Below are 16,947 nucleotides of genomic sequence, written 5' to 3' on the forward strand. Positions count from 1 at the left end.
TGTGAATGCATGTGTTGCAGAGAAAGAAGTGACCAGGACCAGCACAAGTTTTACCGAACACATTGCTGTCTTTATTAGAGCCTTGTCTGGCAGTAATACTGAAAAAAAAGTGAACTTAGAACAGATGGTGGTGGCAGCCCACGGCTTGTTTTTTTTTAAAGATTTTTTTTCTTGTTTTTTCTTTATTTCTTTGATATTTTTCTTCATTTTTTTTGTGTGAGAGTGCTGCGACTCCTGCTTTTTCTGTGGCATGGATAACATCAATAAAAGAGACAATAGGGAGAGAGAGAGAAAAAAAGAAATATACAACTTATATTACACTGTGTTATGAACAAAATATAAATCTATAACTCTATGTTATATTTACATAATTATCTTTCTTGATTTTTCAAGTTGAGATGGTAAGATATTTTTTTTTACTTGTAATAATTCTTACTTTGTTTTGAGCTCCACTCATGACTTTGATTGTCTTAAATAATTTCATCATCTTCATCATTTTTCATTGTCTTGATATGGGGGACAGACCTTACCAGCAGGGATGATTGACGTCTTAATGCCCCACCCACCTGATACCCTAACAAATGGATTGATCCACTGAGTCCCCTCTCTCCAGCATCATCAGGGTTGAACCATGGTGTGAGAACGGGCGACTATACAGCAAAAGGTTAACACCCAGAGGCTCATTATGTGGCAAACATCTATAGCTAGAATGATTGTGGGGGGGATCACTATGTAGCGGCACACCTGAAGAGTAGTCATGGCTCCTGTAGCGTCGTGTGGAGCTCAAACAAAGCAAAGGGCTCCTGATGAGGACTTTTTAAAGTTACTGTAGTTAACGCCTGGCCGTCTCTCACACACTATCACACACACAGTGGAGCAACCACTGGGGGATCAAGGTAAACACTGCTTTCCTATGATTTAAAAAAACAAACACCAAACTAAATATTATGTACAGGATTTTAAATCTAGAATTTTAGATTTCAATACAACAGAAAAAAGGACAGCATAGGATTTGTTTGGTTGTTATGATAATCTCTTCATTTTAAATGTGTGTGTGTGTATGTGCGTGCATGCATGTGTTGATGTGTGTGTGTGTAGATCCAAGCCAAAGATGCTCCACTGTGTCTGGGTGAGGACGACCAAACTAGTAAACGGGGACGGGACTCTTTGTTCACAGAAAACAGTTTCCAAAAAAGTGATAAAAAAAAATGATTTTCCCCCAAAAAGAAAGGATCAAAATAAAAGAGAGGAAACCTTCACATTATACATTATATAATAACCATTACAAATAAAATTATAATAACAATAAAAAAAACAAAAATCATGTTCTTTTTTTCTCTTGACTGCACAGAGTCTGAGTGCTTTTTAGAAATGGGTTTTGGACATGAACAGGTTAACGTCTTCAGCTCGGAGGAGGGCTGGCGTCGAGTCCCGTCAGTTCAGCTTGCTGTCCTGACTCCGCCCGCCCAAACCGTCCAGAGGATTAATTCATACAAAAAACAAACGCATCGAAAATAGAATGGGAACATAAGACTGCAAAACAAAAGCAAAGGTAAAATGACAAACGTCTTGTTTAGATCTAAAATACCTACCAGCTAAATAGAATAATGTTTCATCGACTGTCATAGTTTCATATGGTCATAAAAACCCCATAAAGAGGAGAAAAAAATAAATTATACTGTACATAACTTACTAAACTTAGGAAAAACGCTGACCATCCTTATAATTATTGTTAATAATATTATTAGACTAGAGGCAGTTTGAAGAGAAATAATAAAATACAATTTTTTTCTCAAAATACAAACAGAAACACTGACTGGCTGACTTCACCTCGGCCCCGCCCCGCTGCAGGGACGATGCTGATTGGAGGGAGCAGGAAAACACTGAGGGACAGAACAACAGTTGTGTGTGTGTGAGTGTGTGTGGTATAGTAAATACCAGCAGCAATGTAAGTAGCCCGTCTCTGTATCCTAATTATTATTATTATTTTTTGCATTTTACTAGCACTGAGAAAGAGATAGATATGTCACACACACACTCACACCGTCGGGTGTTAAGCGCTAAATCGTATTGGTGTTTCATCAGGATAGAGGGATGGAGCGAGGAAACGGCTGGATTGTCTCACAACACAGTGCTTTCGTTTCTGCTCCATGACGCCACTTCCCCGCATCCCCCCGATGCAATCCTTCAAAGTGGGACAGTCCACGCTGTACCGCTCAGTCCTGGCAGGACCGTCCCATAAGATTCTTAATGAAAGATCGGGGTGGGGGGGTGAGGTGGGGGAGTAGGCAGTCACAAAAATACAGAGAAAAAGGTTAGGGGGGGGGGGGAGACCACCAACAGCACGCTGCGAGGTCCAAGAAAAGATATGTTCTTGTTACAAAATAAACATGTCTGATGTCTTTCAGGTGCTTTACAACAAAAAGAGAGAAAAAAAAGAAATGTCTCTTTTTTTCTATTATTATTCAAACTTGTAGCACAAAAAACAACAAATCACATTCACAAGCCACTTATTGGCACCGTGTACCTGAGTGAGAATATTATAGAACCAAAGAACAAAAAAAAGCTGTTATTTAAATTTTAAAAGTGTCTCTTGATAATAAACAGGTCCGCCATCTTAAAGTGTCATCTGTTAAGCCTTTTGACAGGTCCACTGCCCCGTCATTCAGTTTTTTTTTAAATGTCTCCTTTTGTTTTTTCTACAAACGGGGTCTAAAAGGGTTCTGAGTGTGATATTTTTTTTAAAGTTCTCCTCAACTCATGGTATTACACTCAAACTCTCTTGCAGTAGTACTTGGAATATCTTCCACAGCAAGCTTTCAGGGCTGGCCTTGGTTCGTCTCTTCCCCCCAGGCTCCAGTTTGTGTAACAGTCAGTGTGAGTGACAGACAGGTCCTGTGCTTCAGTTGATTGATCAGATGCTGGTATCAGGACTTCAATGGGAAAGGGGGCGTGGCTCTGTATAAAGAGTCCATGTTAGTCAGGAGAAGGGGTTGGGGGGGGGGGCGGGGATTGCGTGATTGGGACACAAGGTGATTGGCAAAATGATTAAGTTTTTCTTCCTGATTGGTTGGGGGGGTTTGGGGATTGTGTGGGATTAACCAGCGGGTGATTGGCTTAAGAGAAGGCGGGGCTCTAGCGGGCGGCTCCTATTGGGTGATATGTCTGTCGTTGTCGCTGGTGTAGTCGGCCTCCTCGTCCTCGTAGTCAAAGTCGTCGTACACATCTCCGTTGCTGTCGTGCAGCCGTAGCTCCTCCTGCTTGATGCGAGGCTCTCCCTTCAGGCCGGCCAGGTGGGGGCTTTGGAGGGGGCCGCTGGGCTCGGGGCTGCTGGACATGCTGGAGTGCTCGGAGGGCATCTGGGGGGAGGGCATTCCCGCCATGGAGAGGGCACCTGGGTAAACCACGCCGGGGGAGGACAGGGGCATTTGGCCCTGCTGCCTGGAACACACAACAACAGAGGAAGGGGTTTAGTATATGAAGAGCATCACTCAAACTATGCTGATAGTTGTAAAGTACATTCAGATAATAAATTGACGCCATAATTGTGGGAATGTCTCACTGAGCAGAGCTTCACTACCTTTCTGGTCTGGGGATCCCATAAAAGTAGTGTTGTCAATACGACTCTAATGTCTGTATGCTAAATATGAAGCTACAGCCTTCCAGCCCCTCTTTGTTTATTGAGCACAAAAACAAGTGTGTCAAAGACACGTTGCACTTTTATAGGAAGCTATGAGCATGTCTGCTTATAGCTTCCTATAAAGCCGAGCCTAAGATGGGAACCACTGTCTTTGAGCTCATATTAGTACATTAAGCTTGATAAGGAAAAGTGAAAACAACATTAACTATCATCATTATTAGATTTAATGAAGAAAACTTTAAAAGATGAAGTTTACAGTCAAATTAAAGTCAAAGCAAACAACAAAAGCCTGAGAATCATTAGAAAAAAGAACTCAGTAACCTGATTAATCTGAGAAATGATTGCAATCCTTGAGGTTGGTGTGGTTTGACTTCTCCATTATAGCAACAATATAAAAGATTCCTGCTCAAAGTTCTTTGTTTTTGCTTTAAACCTATATTCATTATTTACAGATGTTTTACCTGTTTTATCAAAACAAATGTAATAATCTAAATTAAATAAAAAAAAACAAAGGTTACTTCAGTGATAATTTTTAAATTTAAATTTTAAGATACTTAATTCCACTAAACTATGTATAAACTATTTCCCCCCATTAGATCCGTTACCCCACACTGAAGTATTGCCTCATTTCCTGTCTGCGGGACCTCATGATGGCCTTGTACTCGCCGATACGCAGCTTCTTGCCGTCCACCAGGCAGGTGCGCTTGGGCCGCGGCTTGTACTTGTAGTCCGGGTACTTCTCCAGGTGCTGCTTGCTGAGGCGCGCCTGCTCCTCGTAGTACGGCTGCTTCTCCAGGTTGGTCATGGACTTCCAGCGGGAGCCTGCACACAGTCAGACAGTAACACAGATCAGTTTCACATATGTAGTCATTTTTTGGGGAAAATTGGCTACAAAGACCTTTAGACAAAAGCAGGAAAATACAAATAAATGAATAAAGAGGGCGTACATGGAAGCAAATAAGTGGTTTAAATGGAGCATATACGTGGGCTTTAAGATGAACTAAATCGGGTGTGAGGAATATCTATCTATGTGTTATGGGTGACACCATATCACATGTGCAAACCGACACACATGACGGAATTAAGCAACACTAACACACTCTATACATCGACAAATACATTTTTTTTCCCGGAAAGGGAAAGCAAAATATTTACAAAAAAAACAACCCAATGTTAATGGGTAGAGCGCTGCAGGCGACAGGTACTCATCTAATCTAATGAGGACTTCACTTAACCTGCCTTCACCTCGCTCAGCTCAGTTTCAGCCCAGAGATTTGTACAGTATCAGTCCCCTGCATGTGTCTATGTGTGTGTGTCTGTGTGTGTGTGTGTGTGTGTGTGTGTGTGTGTGTGTGTGTGTGGGTGTAATCTTGCGCATGTCTTCCCCCTGTGTGTTTCATATCTGGTCTGAATTTGCACTTGACTACTGTATGTTTAATGGCTAAAAGCTGTCAGCACTTGGCTGTTCTCTCTCTGTTTCTGCGATCTGTTAGCAATCGAGAAGGAGAGGGGGAGAGACAGACAGAGAGAGAGAGAGAGAGAGAGAGAGAGAGAGAGAGAGAGAGAGAGAGAGAGAGAGAGAGAGAGAGAGAGAGAAAGGGGGCTTATTAAAACCAGATTTCCCTGTGTTATAAAACGCTTAGGAGCTCTTTAAAATGTCAGGGCCGATCCCGGCGGTCCGGGGGAAATGTCAGGCGGCCTTGCGCTGCTTGTTTAATGCATAATGAATTATATCATCATTTGTCTGAGCCGTGCTCTCCCCAGCCGTTCATTAACAGCCGCTTACACGCTGCCACCGCTTGTAATGAAAACGTGTGGGTGTGTGTGTGTGTGTGTAAATGTGTGGGAAATGGAAGCCGCGGAACATGCGTCTTCTTTCCGCTTGGGTTGCGTGATAGCTGGTTAGGTGGAAAACGATAGGGCAAAGGCACCTGTCACTCAAAATAGACTCTGGGTGTGTGTGTGTATGTGTGTCTTACCGAGGATCTTGCTGATGTTGGAGTTGTGCATGTCGGGGAAGGCCTGTAGGATCTTCCTCCTCTCGTCCTTGGCCCAGACCATGAAGGCGTTCATGGGCCGTTTGATGTGCGGCTCTGCGTTGCCACGGCCGCGAGCCTCACGGAATATTCTGGAGTCTGACACACTGGGGGAGCCTGAGGGGATGGGAGGAACAATGTGAGGAGAGAGAGAAACGTCAAATACAGCAAAAGAGAATATAGACATAAATATAAACATAAACATAAATACTTTTTAGTTTTTTTAAATTGTTTTCTAAAAGATTCATTAAAGATTAAAAAAAAATATATATCAAGCTAAATAAACCACATACAACTATTTTATTACATGAAAGATGCATTGAAACCAATAAGAGAGAGTCTTTGTCTCAGCTCAAAAAAGGGTATAGGAGAAATACATATCCTCTATGTATTAAAATTAAACTCTTTGAAGTTAGAATTATCACGCTTTCCAGTACTTTCAACTAAAACAACAACAAAAAAACAGATATTTTCTCTTCTAAATGTGTATGTGTGTGTGTGTGTGTGTGTGTGTGTGTCCCTACCGTCAGAGTCTCCGCTCATGGTGAAGTCCAGCATGGCGTGGCTGAACTTGTCCTCTGCCTGCTGCTTCAGCTGTTGACTCAGACTCTCCAAGGCGGCCTTCTCCTAAACAACACAAACAGTGGACGGTTGCAGGCGGTCAGTCAGTGAGTCACTCACTGTGAATATATGAATGGAGTGAAAGCACAGAGCCGTTGTGATGCTGAAACAACCTGTCTAATGCAGTTATAATCCCAAACATATAATTCTTCTAGTTTTGATTTAATTTAAAGGTAAAGATACAAACAGCAATTGTTTAATGAAACCACAGGAATCAAATGAGATGTTTTGTTGGCTTAATGCCAAGCAGTTTACAGACATTTAAATTATCTAATAAAAGTCAAAAGTAAATGAAGGAATCTCAGTCATATTCCTATTGGATCTGAAATAAATCTGTTAATATTTCTTATAGTTATATTTAGTTTATAGTTAAACAAATTCAAACCAGACAAATAATGGCAATGGTTTCATTAGACAGTGTGTGGCTTGGTTTGTTTCCATGTCAATTTGCGGGAATGTTAATGTCAACATGAAATTGTTAGAGTGCTGTTTGCCTGCATGCTTCAACACGCATCTGTGTGCATGTTTGCATGTGCAAGAATGTTGATTACATTTAGACCTATTTGGATGCGCACGGTTTTGTGTGCAAACTGTATATAATATGTGTGTATTATAAATGTGTATGTGTGTGTGTGTGTAGCCACTCCTGGCAGCCACCTGCGAGAGTGGAGTGCGGCGGCTTGCCTCTCTCTTGCAGAGGCCCCCGAGGGTCGACGCATTAGAGAGAGCGAGAACGAGAGAGTGCAGCGCGGACGAGAGCGAGGCCACGCCGCACGGCCCCCTGGGTATTTATTACAACCAATAAAAGGCTGATTTACTGAGCATTTACATGCTTAATGCAAGCAGCCGGCACACTCTGCGCTTGGAAAACTGAGCGTCGACACGCACACACACACACACACACACACCCACAGTGCAGCAGCGCCAACGTTTTACAGTTTAATTATACGATTAAGAGCTGCACCCAAAACACTGTCGTCTTCTAAAACAACCTTCCAAAAAGTGTCCCCCTCCATTTACACGTGACCCTGGCGAGCTGGCTGGCTGCACAGAGGGAGGGCACAACCATAATGAAATGCATTTCCTCTGTTTTATAGTCCAACACAGTTTAATTGTTAGAGATAATTCTCCCCCCAGATTGGAATAAATACGGCTAAAAAAGACAGGGAGGGGAGAGGGAGAAAACAAGCTGCGGGAATGCTCTATTTTTTTTGCAAGTCGTTTAAAAATGATTTCATTTTGAATGTATTATGTTTTGATAAATGAACAATAATCTGCCAGTGGGTTGGAATAATTTAGTCATTTTGTATGTTAATCAGAAATATTTTTCCTCATTTCACACAGACCATCAGCCTTGTTCAGGGAAGAAAGAGCACAAAAATGTGTCTCACACTTTTAGATTTTAAGCGTCGATGTGCTGTTACAAAGGGCTTTTTGCTGTATATACTATGTGTGTGTTTGTGTGCATGTGTGTGTGCGTGTGTGTGTGTGTGTGTGTGTGTGTGTGTGTGTGTGTTAGAGAAAGAGAGACTAGAGACAGAGATGAAGAGGGAGACAGAGTGGATGACAGGCTAGTCTGACATTAAGTCCCGGTACAGTACATGAGCAAAGTGTGGAGAATGGCTGAGTGACACTGGAGCCAAAGACACAAAGTAGCGACAAAACTAATCCTGTGAGTGTATCAAGAGCTGACACTGTTGTATCCCAGAGCCTCACAAAGGCTAAAGGGCCAGGCAGACAGGAGGAAGAAAAAAGATGTGTTTTACTGAAAAAAGTTATCTAAAATTAAAATTTAGATAAAAATAAATAAAAATAAAATCATATTTTAACATATTTTCTGCTCTTTAGTTTGACATGAAATTAAAAACATTTTCAATCAAAAATAAAACACATTCCTGATTCAATCCTGAATGTATTTTTCTGAACTAATTCTTAACTATTCAACAATTGTCTTTACCATTACAACTAGTACGAGAGGATAAGTCACAATAAGAAGAAACGCCTCAGTTTTTTTCCACCTCATTTCACTGAATTCGATAACGTACACCTACTATTCATTAAATGATGTCTGGTATTTCATTATCCCCCCGCGGTGGAGTCAAACTGCTAAATGCCTCCCTGCAATGCATGTGTGGAACAAGCTGTGAAATACGAATATTTCTCTATATATCTCCTCCACTTCCCAGTAGAGAAAAGATCAATTTCCCGTGCATATCCCCAGTGTGAATTTAATTGGCTATTAGACTGAAAGCCTTTAAACTGTATCTACAGTATGTAACAAAACCTACACTCTGTCTAAATGTGTACAGAGAGCCTGGGCTGTTAATACAGGGATCAGTGCGGGTTCGACTGCTTGAAAACGCATCAGATGAGAGAGGGAAGAAAAAAAAAGGAAGAGACGGATAGAGCTGTTGAATGTCAGCCGTGCAGATGCTTCAAGCACACTGTTGCTCTGTATGTGTATGTGTGTGTGTGTGTGTGTGTGTGTGTGTGTGTGTGTGTGTGTGAGTGTGTGTGTGTGTCTCCCAATGTGTTTAACAAATAACCACAATTTAGCCACGCTGCTGAGGAGCAGGCGCCGTCACTTCATATTACTGTCTCCCCAACGCTCTGCTCCGCCACACACAAACATCACACACACACACACACACACACACACACACACACACACTGGTATATACACATAGCCCTGGAGTGCGCCTTACAGACACACTCATTACCTCTGAGACGCCTCTGGTTTTACCTTATCTGGCCCTGTTTAGCTTCAACACATTTCAGCGAATGCATTGTACACAGATTTGCCTCCTACATTGGCACAGTAACGGACGGCATATGGTAAGACAAATTATTACACACTGACAATGAGACAGTACATCTTGTGTTGACTTTGGAGACCTTTTGTCTTATTTTAGCCTTTGGAATCAATTGCATTTTTTCCTTGAGATTTAATACCCCAATGTGTCTTTTTTTTTTTTTTTTTTTTTTTTTGAGCAATGGATAAGTGGGAATCATTTTGTCACAAAAAATAAATTATTATATGTATTCATAAAAACTGTGCACTCTGTATTTCACCATGTATTTTCATCCCAAAGGGCAATACAAATATAATTAAAGACTTATAATTATTGTATAATTAATACTTAAGAAAACAAGTTGTTTTTAAAGTACTAATATGGACCTTTAAATATAATGTTAAATATAGCAATACAATCAAATAATATTGGATCAAATGTATTTCATCACATGATATAAAGTGACAACTAAACTTTTGAACTTGTGCTATTATGTCTTGAGGTTTACGTCATAACACACTTTGACTATAACATACATATGAAAAATAAAATACTGTGGTAACTTGCTCGGCTCTGTTACATTTGCTGTCAAGAAACCTTGATTTTTTTTGTCATGCCTTTATCCCCTGTGGGGAAGTTTGTCACCCTTTGTCGCCTGTTGCTAGGGTTACATCTGGTCCAATCCGGTACCACGTCTCGTTATACAGATGTCATATGAAGTGTTTTACCTTGTCTGAGCGTCCGTTGTTCATGCTGAGGTTGCTGACTGCGGCGACCTTGGCATCCAGGACCTGCTGCTCTCTCTTCAGCTGCTCCTTCATCTGCCGCGCCTCGGCAAAGGCCTTGCTCACCGCCTCGTGGTCATTCAGGTAGGCGGTGGAGGACAGCGACGTTAGCAAGTCTGCTAAGACACAGCCAAAGACACACAAGAAGACAATTCATATGGGTTTGTCACTAGTAGTGTTGGGTTAAAATGTTGGAGTGATTGAAGTTGAGAGTCTTTATCGAACTGTATTTTTACTTGAAGTGTATTAAAAATTAATACCAAAAGTCAAAGAGATATTTGGAATTGCATTAATTGTAAATAAAATTGTGTGTTGTGTTTGTGAGGCTGTCAGAAGGCTTTTCATCCAGAATAAATATTTTCCCCTGAACTATGAGGTAAAGACATTAACATACACTTGATGAAGGGGAGTTTGCCAAGGCATCCGTGTGTGTGTGTGTGTGTGTGTGTGTGTGTGTGTCTCTGTTAGGGTCACACAAACACACTCACAGACTGACCACTTGACTGTCGAGGCGGGCATGTGAGCCAGACAGTGCCGCGAGCTAGCCTTTGCTACAGGCTGCCCAACCACCTTCCCACCTGCCCTCAGCTGTAAACACACACACACACACACACACACACACACACACACACACACAGGCAGGACAAACAGAAAACTTTAAACACAGCCACTGACTTACAACTTCAGTCCCTGAAAATCTCCTTTAAATCCCATTAAAACACTCACCTGTTTCCCCCATGTACACACACACACACACACACACACACACACACACAATACTCTTTTCATCTAAAGCCTTGCAGTTCCACTTTGAAGCGAGATGGCCAGACGTCTCTTATTACGAGACTAAAAAGTCCCGCTAATTTCCCCAGTTGAGAACATCTGTCCTCAGCCACCTAGAACAGATCAGATCTCCGAGCCGCCTATTATTCGTATTATGTCCGTGGCTTAGTCGCCGATGATGCATCTGCTTTGACAGTGTGTATGCATATGTGTGTGTGTGTGTGTGTGTGTGCACGCCTTTATCGCCTCTCTCTATCGGGCCGGGTTAGCTCTTAACAAAGAGCTGCGGTCTGGTTTATGGGGCCTTTATCAGCGCTAATCCGCACCGCTAATGCCATCTCAGGCCAGATTACCAGCTTCAGATTGGTAATGACAGAGCCGTGAACTCTTTCACAAGTCATAACCGAAAAATCTGGACGGCGAGAGAGAGGGGCCATAAAAGGAGGGCGGAAGGGCGGGTGTCGGGAGAGGACATGGAATAGGGTGGCAGTCAATTTTAATCTACAGTCAAAAGAGAGTGTGTGTGCGTGTGTGTTTGCGTGTGTGCGATTCTCGCCTTAACTGACGTGCGATGCCAACCATCCAGACACAAGTGAATGTGACCCAGATAGAAGGAGATAAAGGAGGTCTTCACTCTCTCTTTCTTTTTTCATCTCTCACTCCACACACAGCCAAATCTCTCCAGACAGGCCTTATACTTTTTTGACCACAAAACCCACTGCTGCAGGGAGGGAGGTCAGGGGGAAAGTGCAGTACTTTGTGACAGGGGGGAAAAGAAGACAAAATTTGTGATCGCGGTAGAAGTTACAGGCGCTGACAGCCCTTCAGTTTGGTTTGAGATGGATGGATGGATGGATGGATGGACGGAGGAAGAGAAACGTGCCTTTGGGTTCGGAGGTGTAAAAGAGAAAAAAGGTGCACTGCAGAGGATTTATCAGAAACAGACAAACTGAAATACAGGGATCTAGCGGAAGGTGGCTGAAATGAAACTCTTTTTTTTCCTCAAATTTTTACCTGCAGATATGACCCAGATATTCTTAAAAAGCCTTATTGGGCATAAACACTGCAAATAGCACACGACCAATCAGATCTTGTGCCTCTTAGCACTCATTTAAGCTTTTTGTTAAGGCTGATAAATTCAAAATCCAAATTGGAAGTTAAAAATCATATATAAATAGTATCCTATGTTCTGTGTGTACATTGCTGGGCACCGGATCACACACAAGAGGTATTTGCCACCTTTTTCTTTACCACTACTACACTCATTCAATATGTGTGTCTGTATGTCTGTTCTTGTTCCAAGTTATTTAAATGCTTGCCGCATTTTAAATAACCTATACACACATTTTAACACTGTGCCACCCACACATATCCCCACAAGCGCGCACACACAAACACACACACACACACACAAACACACAAACACACACACACACACACACACACACACACACACACACACACACACACACACACACACACACACACACACACACACAATCTCTCCCACATCAAAACGACCTCCTCTAAGCTCTTCTCCAGATTGTTTGCCCCCACTATCCCCTATAAACTCATAACAGGAATATTAACACGACTATATGAACAGTAATAACAATTTGCGCCGGTGACCGGTCTAAACTTAGTGGCAACAGATGGGACTGTAGAGCTACAGCATAACTGGTCTCCACACACAAACACACACACACACACACACAATACAGCCGGGATCACACACAAACTTTAAACACTGTAATCCATTTTTCCCGAACAAAAAACATCTGGGACTGCAAATCCACTAATCTGATATTAAATCCACCGATTTGTTGAAAAACAGTGAGATTAGCCAGGAAGTCAGGAGGGGGAGAAAAAAAGACTAACTGCCTATTGCAATGGAGGGAGGCGGAGGAGGTGGGATAGTGAAGCTTTTGTGTGCTGTTGCGAGTGTGTATTTGAGTGTGTGCTGTCATTGTGTTATTAATGCCGGGTGTTTGCGCTGTCCTGGCTCATGTAAGAGGCTTGTCTAATCTCACTGGTGATACCTCCTGTCTGTCATGCGCTCCTCTCTTTATTATTCCCCCGCTTCATGTGAAATAAAAAAATAATAATAAAAGTGCTAATCCCCATCCCCGTCTCTCTCTCTCCTCTCCCTTCCCTCGCTCCTATGTCTCTCTGTCTCTTTCACTCACTAATAAACACATAACAATGAATCAGCCCCGGAGGCAAACAGCGACACGGAGGAAAAACACAAACACGCTAATTATAGCCTGTTACATATGTGTAATATTTGAACTATCAGTGTTGCGTGAAAAATGGATTAAGGGAGTACAAAATGGTGATTCATTTATGTCATATTTCATGTACATGTGCATACGGCCCGGGTAGGATTATGGTACTGGCATTAGCAACAATGGCAACACTACGAGGAAAAATGCTATTCTTGTCACTGTCACTTCCAGCAAGGCTTCATTTAAAGATGTACATTGTTACTATGGGGGAAATGTGCTTTTTTATAAAAAATGTGGCCATCCACTTAGGAATTTATATATGTCTGCGACAATTTGTGAGGACTGGGGGGAGGGTTTGGGGCACAGGTGCGGACCAAAGGGTGTCTTAAAGTTATCCCCGGAGGGATAACCACTAAATCGCTAACGCGAAGAAGGGGAGGGGGAGAAAACAAAAAGCACAAGGCTAGAAAGGGCCACACAGGCTACCTTTTAATATAGAAAAACTAAAGCACAAACTAAACCACCGCTGCCAAGCAGCTGAACGGAAACACACAAGTAAAGCAGAAGACTAGAAAACCTTAACACAGAGAGCACTTTGAAACAACCTCTCACTACCTCTTAAGGTGAGATAATGAGCAGCACAGAGCACTGGGATCTCAGGGCATATATCATCTCCTCACACCTGGGTCCAATCAGCCAATCAGTGCCACACACCAGATTGCAGTGAGGGAATCAGTCACCATTCTCACGGAGAACCTTCCGTTTCCTCACAGGACCACCCCTCTAAGGAACGGCACCTGACGTTCCAACAGGACCCCCCACCCACCCCGGGTGGAGGCCTCCCTGGAGGGGCTAGTGGATCGGAACAGACTGGCTGGAGGCGGGAAACATGAAACACGGGGTGAATCCTCATGGACCGAGGAAGCAAGAGGCGAACATTGACGGGGTTTATCCTTCGAATGATCCTGAAGGGACCAACGAAACGTGGCGGCAATTGGCGAGACTCTACCCGCAGTGGGAGATCCCTTGTGGAGAGCCACACCCTCTGACCCACCCGATAGTTTGGGGCTGGGCGGCAATGTTGTTGTGACGTCTTGTTTCGGGCGCAAATTTTGCAATCTGCCACAAACTCGCTCACATCTCTACCCATCCGGGGCCACCAGAATCTCCGTTTGAGAAAACCAATAGTGCGACGAACACCAGGGTGATTTGTGAGGTGTGTGGAGTGGCCCCACTCAAGCACTTGTGATCGCACTCGTGCCGGAACATACCGACAGCCTTGGGGCCCCCCTCCTGGGTCCGGCTCCTGCTGTTGAGCCCCCTGAACCACTGTGTCAATCTCCCCAGTCAGTGGGGCACAGATGTGGGTAAGGGGCACAATGGGCTCTGGAGAACTGTCACTATCTGAACACTGGAATCGTAGAGATAAGGCATTTAGCCTCTGATTTTTTGAACGTGGACGGCCCTTATGTTTACTAATGACTTCACTAAGTTCAGCGCACTCCGCAGGAACCCCATTTGCAAGAAGAGACACAGAGGGCGAAGAATCAGAGGGAGTCAAGGTCTCAATAACCCCGAGAGTCAGGTGGTCACTGGGGGTAGCACAGGGAAGGCCTACTGAACTGTGAGATTTTGAGACAGAGGCACTTGTGGCAGGAGGGGGCTCACATCCAACAGGTTGGCGTTGAACAGAGTCTGATTCCATCATGTGAGATGCACAGTTTGGACCCCAGCTCATCACCCTCCCAGTCCTCCAATTGATGTGAGGGTTGTGTTCCTTGAGCCATGGGTGTCCCAGAATGAGGGGTAACTGAGGTGTATCAATAAGAAAAAACTTAATCTCTTCCGTGTGATTGCCGATGCGAATGAAAATCGGGCAGGTGACCCTCTCAACCCTACCCCTACCCAATGGTTGCCCATCCACTGCATTAATTGCGAGTGGACAAGGAAGATCATAAATGGGTAAATTGAGCTTTCGGGCCAGGGTTGAGTCCATAAAACTACCTGCTGCTCCTGAATCAACAAATGCAGAGAAGGCGCGCCAGTGTCCATCCCATAATAACTCAAAGGGCAAAGGGGTGAAACTACTGACCACGGGAGGGGAATTATTACGACTCTGCAAGACCTCCCCAAGGTCTGACACGCCTACCCTGATTCCCTGCTTATTGTGTTTCTGCGTTGAGGGGCACTGGCGAATGAAGTGACCCACACTCCCACAGTATAGACACACGCCACTGCTCATACGCCTCCGTCTTTCCACGGGAGTAAGCCGTGCGTGTCCTATTTGCATGGGTTCCTGATCATCATTGTTAAGGGACCCTTCAGGCAGGGTAGGTCTTTCACAAGGGATGCTAAACTCCTCAGACATCTGGTGGGTGTACGCTTGTTTTCTCTCTCTATTGCGCTCACGAATTCTGTTGTCAATTCTAATAGCCAATGAGATTAAATCCTCAAGTGAATCTGGAACCTCACGGGAAGCGAGCTCATCCTGAACTCTCTCAGACAAGGCATGACTAAAAGTGGTCACTAGAGCCTCCCTGTTCCAACCTGACTGCGTAGCTAAAGTCCGGAATTTAATTGAAAATTCTGCAACGCTTGCAGAGCCCTGACGTAACCTAAGGAGGCGTTTGGCTGCTTCGTGGCCACTAACATCGTGGTCGAACACGCGCCTCATCTCCGCCATGAAGAGGGGCGCGTCAGCGCAGACTGGAGTCTGCCTATCCCACAAGGCTGTAGCCCATGAGAGGGCCTTTTCCGAAAGAAGGGATATTATATATGCGACCCGGGCTCGGTCGGTGCTAAACATAGAGGGTCGTAACTCAAAAACTAAACAGCATTGGGTTATAAATCCCTTACACCTCCCTGGATGCCCGTCATAGCGGGCTGGGGTTGCCAGCTTGGTCTCCTGGCCTACAAAAGGGTCATGGGGTGGAACTGGAGGTGCTTGTGCTTGGGTAGGGGTTGGCCCAGGTGGCTGTAAACGGGCCAGTATCTCCCGAAGCATGCAGTCCTGCGAGGCCTGTTGCTCTACAATGGCACGTAGGGTTTGGTCGTGTGAGCCCAACATGGCTCCTTGAGCAGAAATTGCCTGCCTATGGACCTCTAAACTGTCAGCACTAGTGGGGTCCGCTGTGCCCTGCATTGGGCTGCTCATTCTGTGAGGACTGGGGGGAGGGTTTGGGGCACAGGTGCGGACCAAAGGGTGTCTTAAAGTTATCCCCGGAGGGATAACCACTAAATCGCTAACGCGAAGAAGGGGAGGGGGAGAAAACAAAAAGCACAAGGCTAGAAAGGGCCACACAGGCTACCTTTTAATATAGAAAAACTAAAGCACAAACTAAACCACCGCTGCCAAGCAGCTGAACGGAAACACACAAGTAAAGCAGAAGACTAGAAAACCTTAACACAGAGAGCACTTTGAAACAACCTCTCACTACCTCTTAAGGTGAGATAATGAGCAGCACAGAGCACTGGGATCTCAGGGCATATATCATCTCCTCACACCTGGGTCCAATCAGCCAATCAGTGCCACACACCAGATTGCAGTGAGGGAATCAGTCACCATTCTCACGGAGAACCTTCCGTTTCCTCACACAATTGCCATTTATTTTCACTTTGCCTGCCATCCGTTACATGTGAACAGATTTTCTATTGGCAGGTGGGGTTATTTTGTAGTTTCCCTGATACAATTGAAGCAAGTGATGCAAGTCATTTTCAGAACTACAAAAATGTCCCAAGTTGTAGTAATCTTGGATTAAGCTTGAACTTTTCTTATGATTTGTGTGTGTGTGTGTGTGTGTGTGTCGTGTGATGGATAGGAGGTCCACTTACCGATGGAGCTGACCCTGGACGGTGGTCCTCCGATGCTGGAGGGGGCACTGTGCTTCATGGAGCCTGCGTGGCCCAGCTTGGTGGCTCCGGCGGCAGCAGGGACCTGTGGGGAAGTTGGGGGGGAGTTGGGTGACTTGCTCTCGGATGTCTTAGGCTTGGCCGACAGGTTCAGTGGCTGTGCACCCTCACTGTCCTGCAAAAACCAAAAAGGCACAGTTTCGCCCTGCTGTGACC

At 44.2% G+C, this 16,947-nt stretch overlaps 1 protein-coding gene across 1 annotated transcript in view; it reads right to left on the bottom strand.

The window, feature by feature from the left end:
* Window positions 1–3,149: 3,149 nt before the first annotated feature.
* The window catches only part of sox5 (SRY-box transcription factor 5), a gene marked incomplete at its 3' end in the record, with an annotated part of 86,586 nt that continues 72,788 nt past the window's right edge, over window positions 3,150–16,947 (bottom strand). The window contains exons 10-15 of the mRNA XM_080051425.1: window positions 16,714–16,906; window positions 9,818–9,993; window positions 6,201–6,303; window positions 5,620–5,793; window positions 4,246–4,462; window positions 3,150–3,441 (exon numbers count right to left, since the gene is read on the bottom strand). Coding sequence (XP_079907551.1) covers window positions 3,150–3,441; window positions 4,246–4,462; window positions 5,620–5,793; window positions 6,201–6,303; window positions 9,818–9,993; window positions 16,714–16,906 — 1,155 coding nt within the window. The remainder of the gene's footprint in view (window positions 3,442–4,245; window positions 4,463–5,619; window positions 5,794–6,200; window positions 6,304–9,817; window positions 9,994–16,713; window positions 16,907–16,947) is intronic.

This window comes from Ammodytes marinus (genome assembly GCF_949987685.1).
Source record: "Ammodytes marinus genome assembly, chromosome: 22".
Lineage (NCBI taxonomy): Eukaryota > Metazoa > Chordata > Actinopteri > Uranoscopiformes > Ammodytidae > Ammodytes > Ammodytes marinus.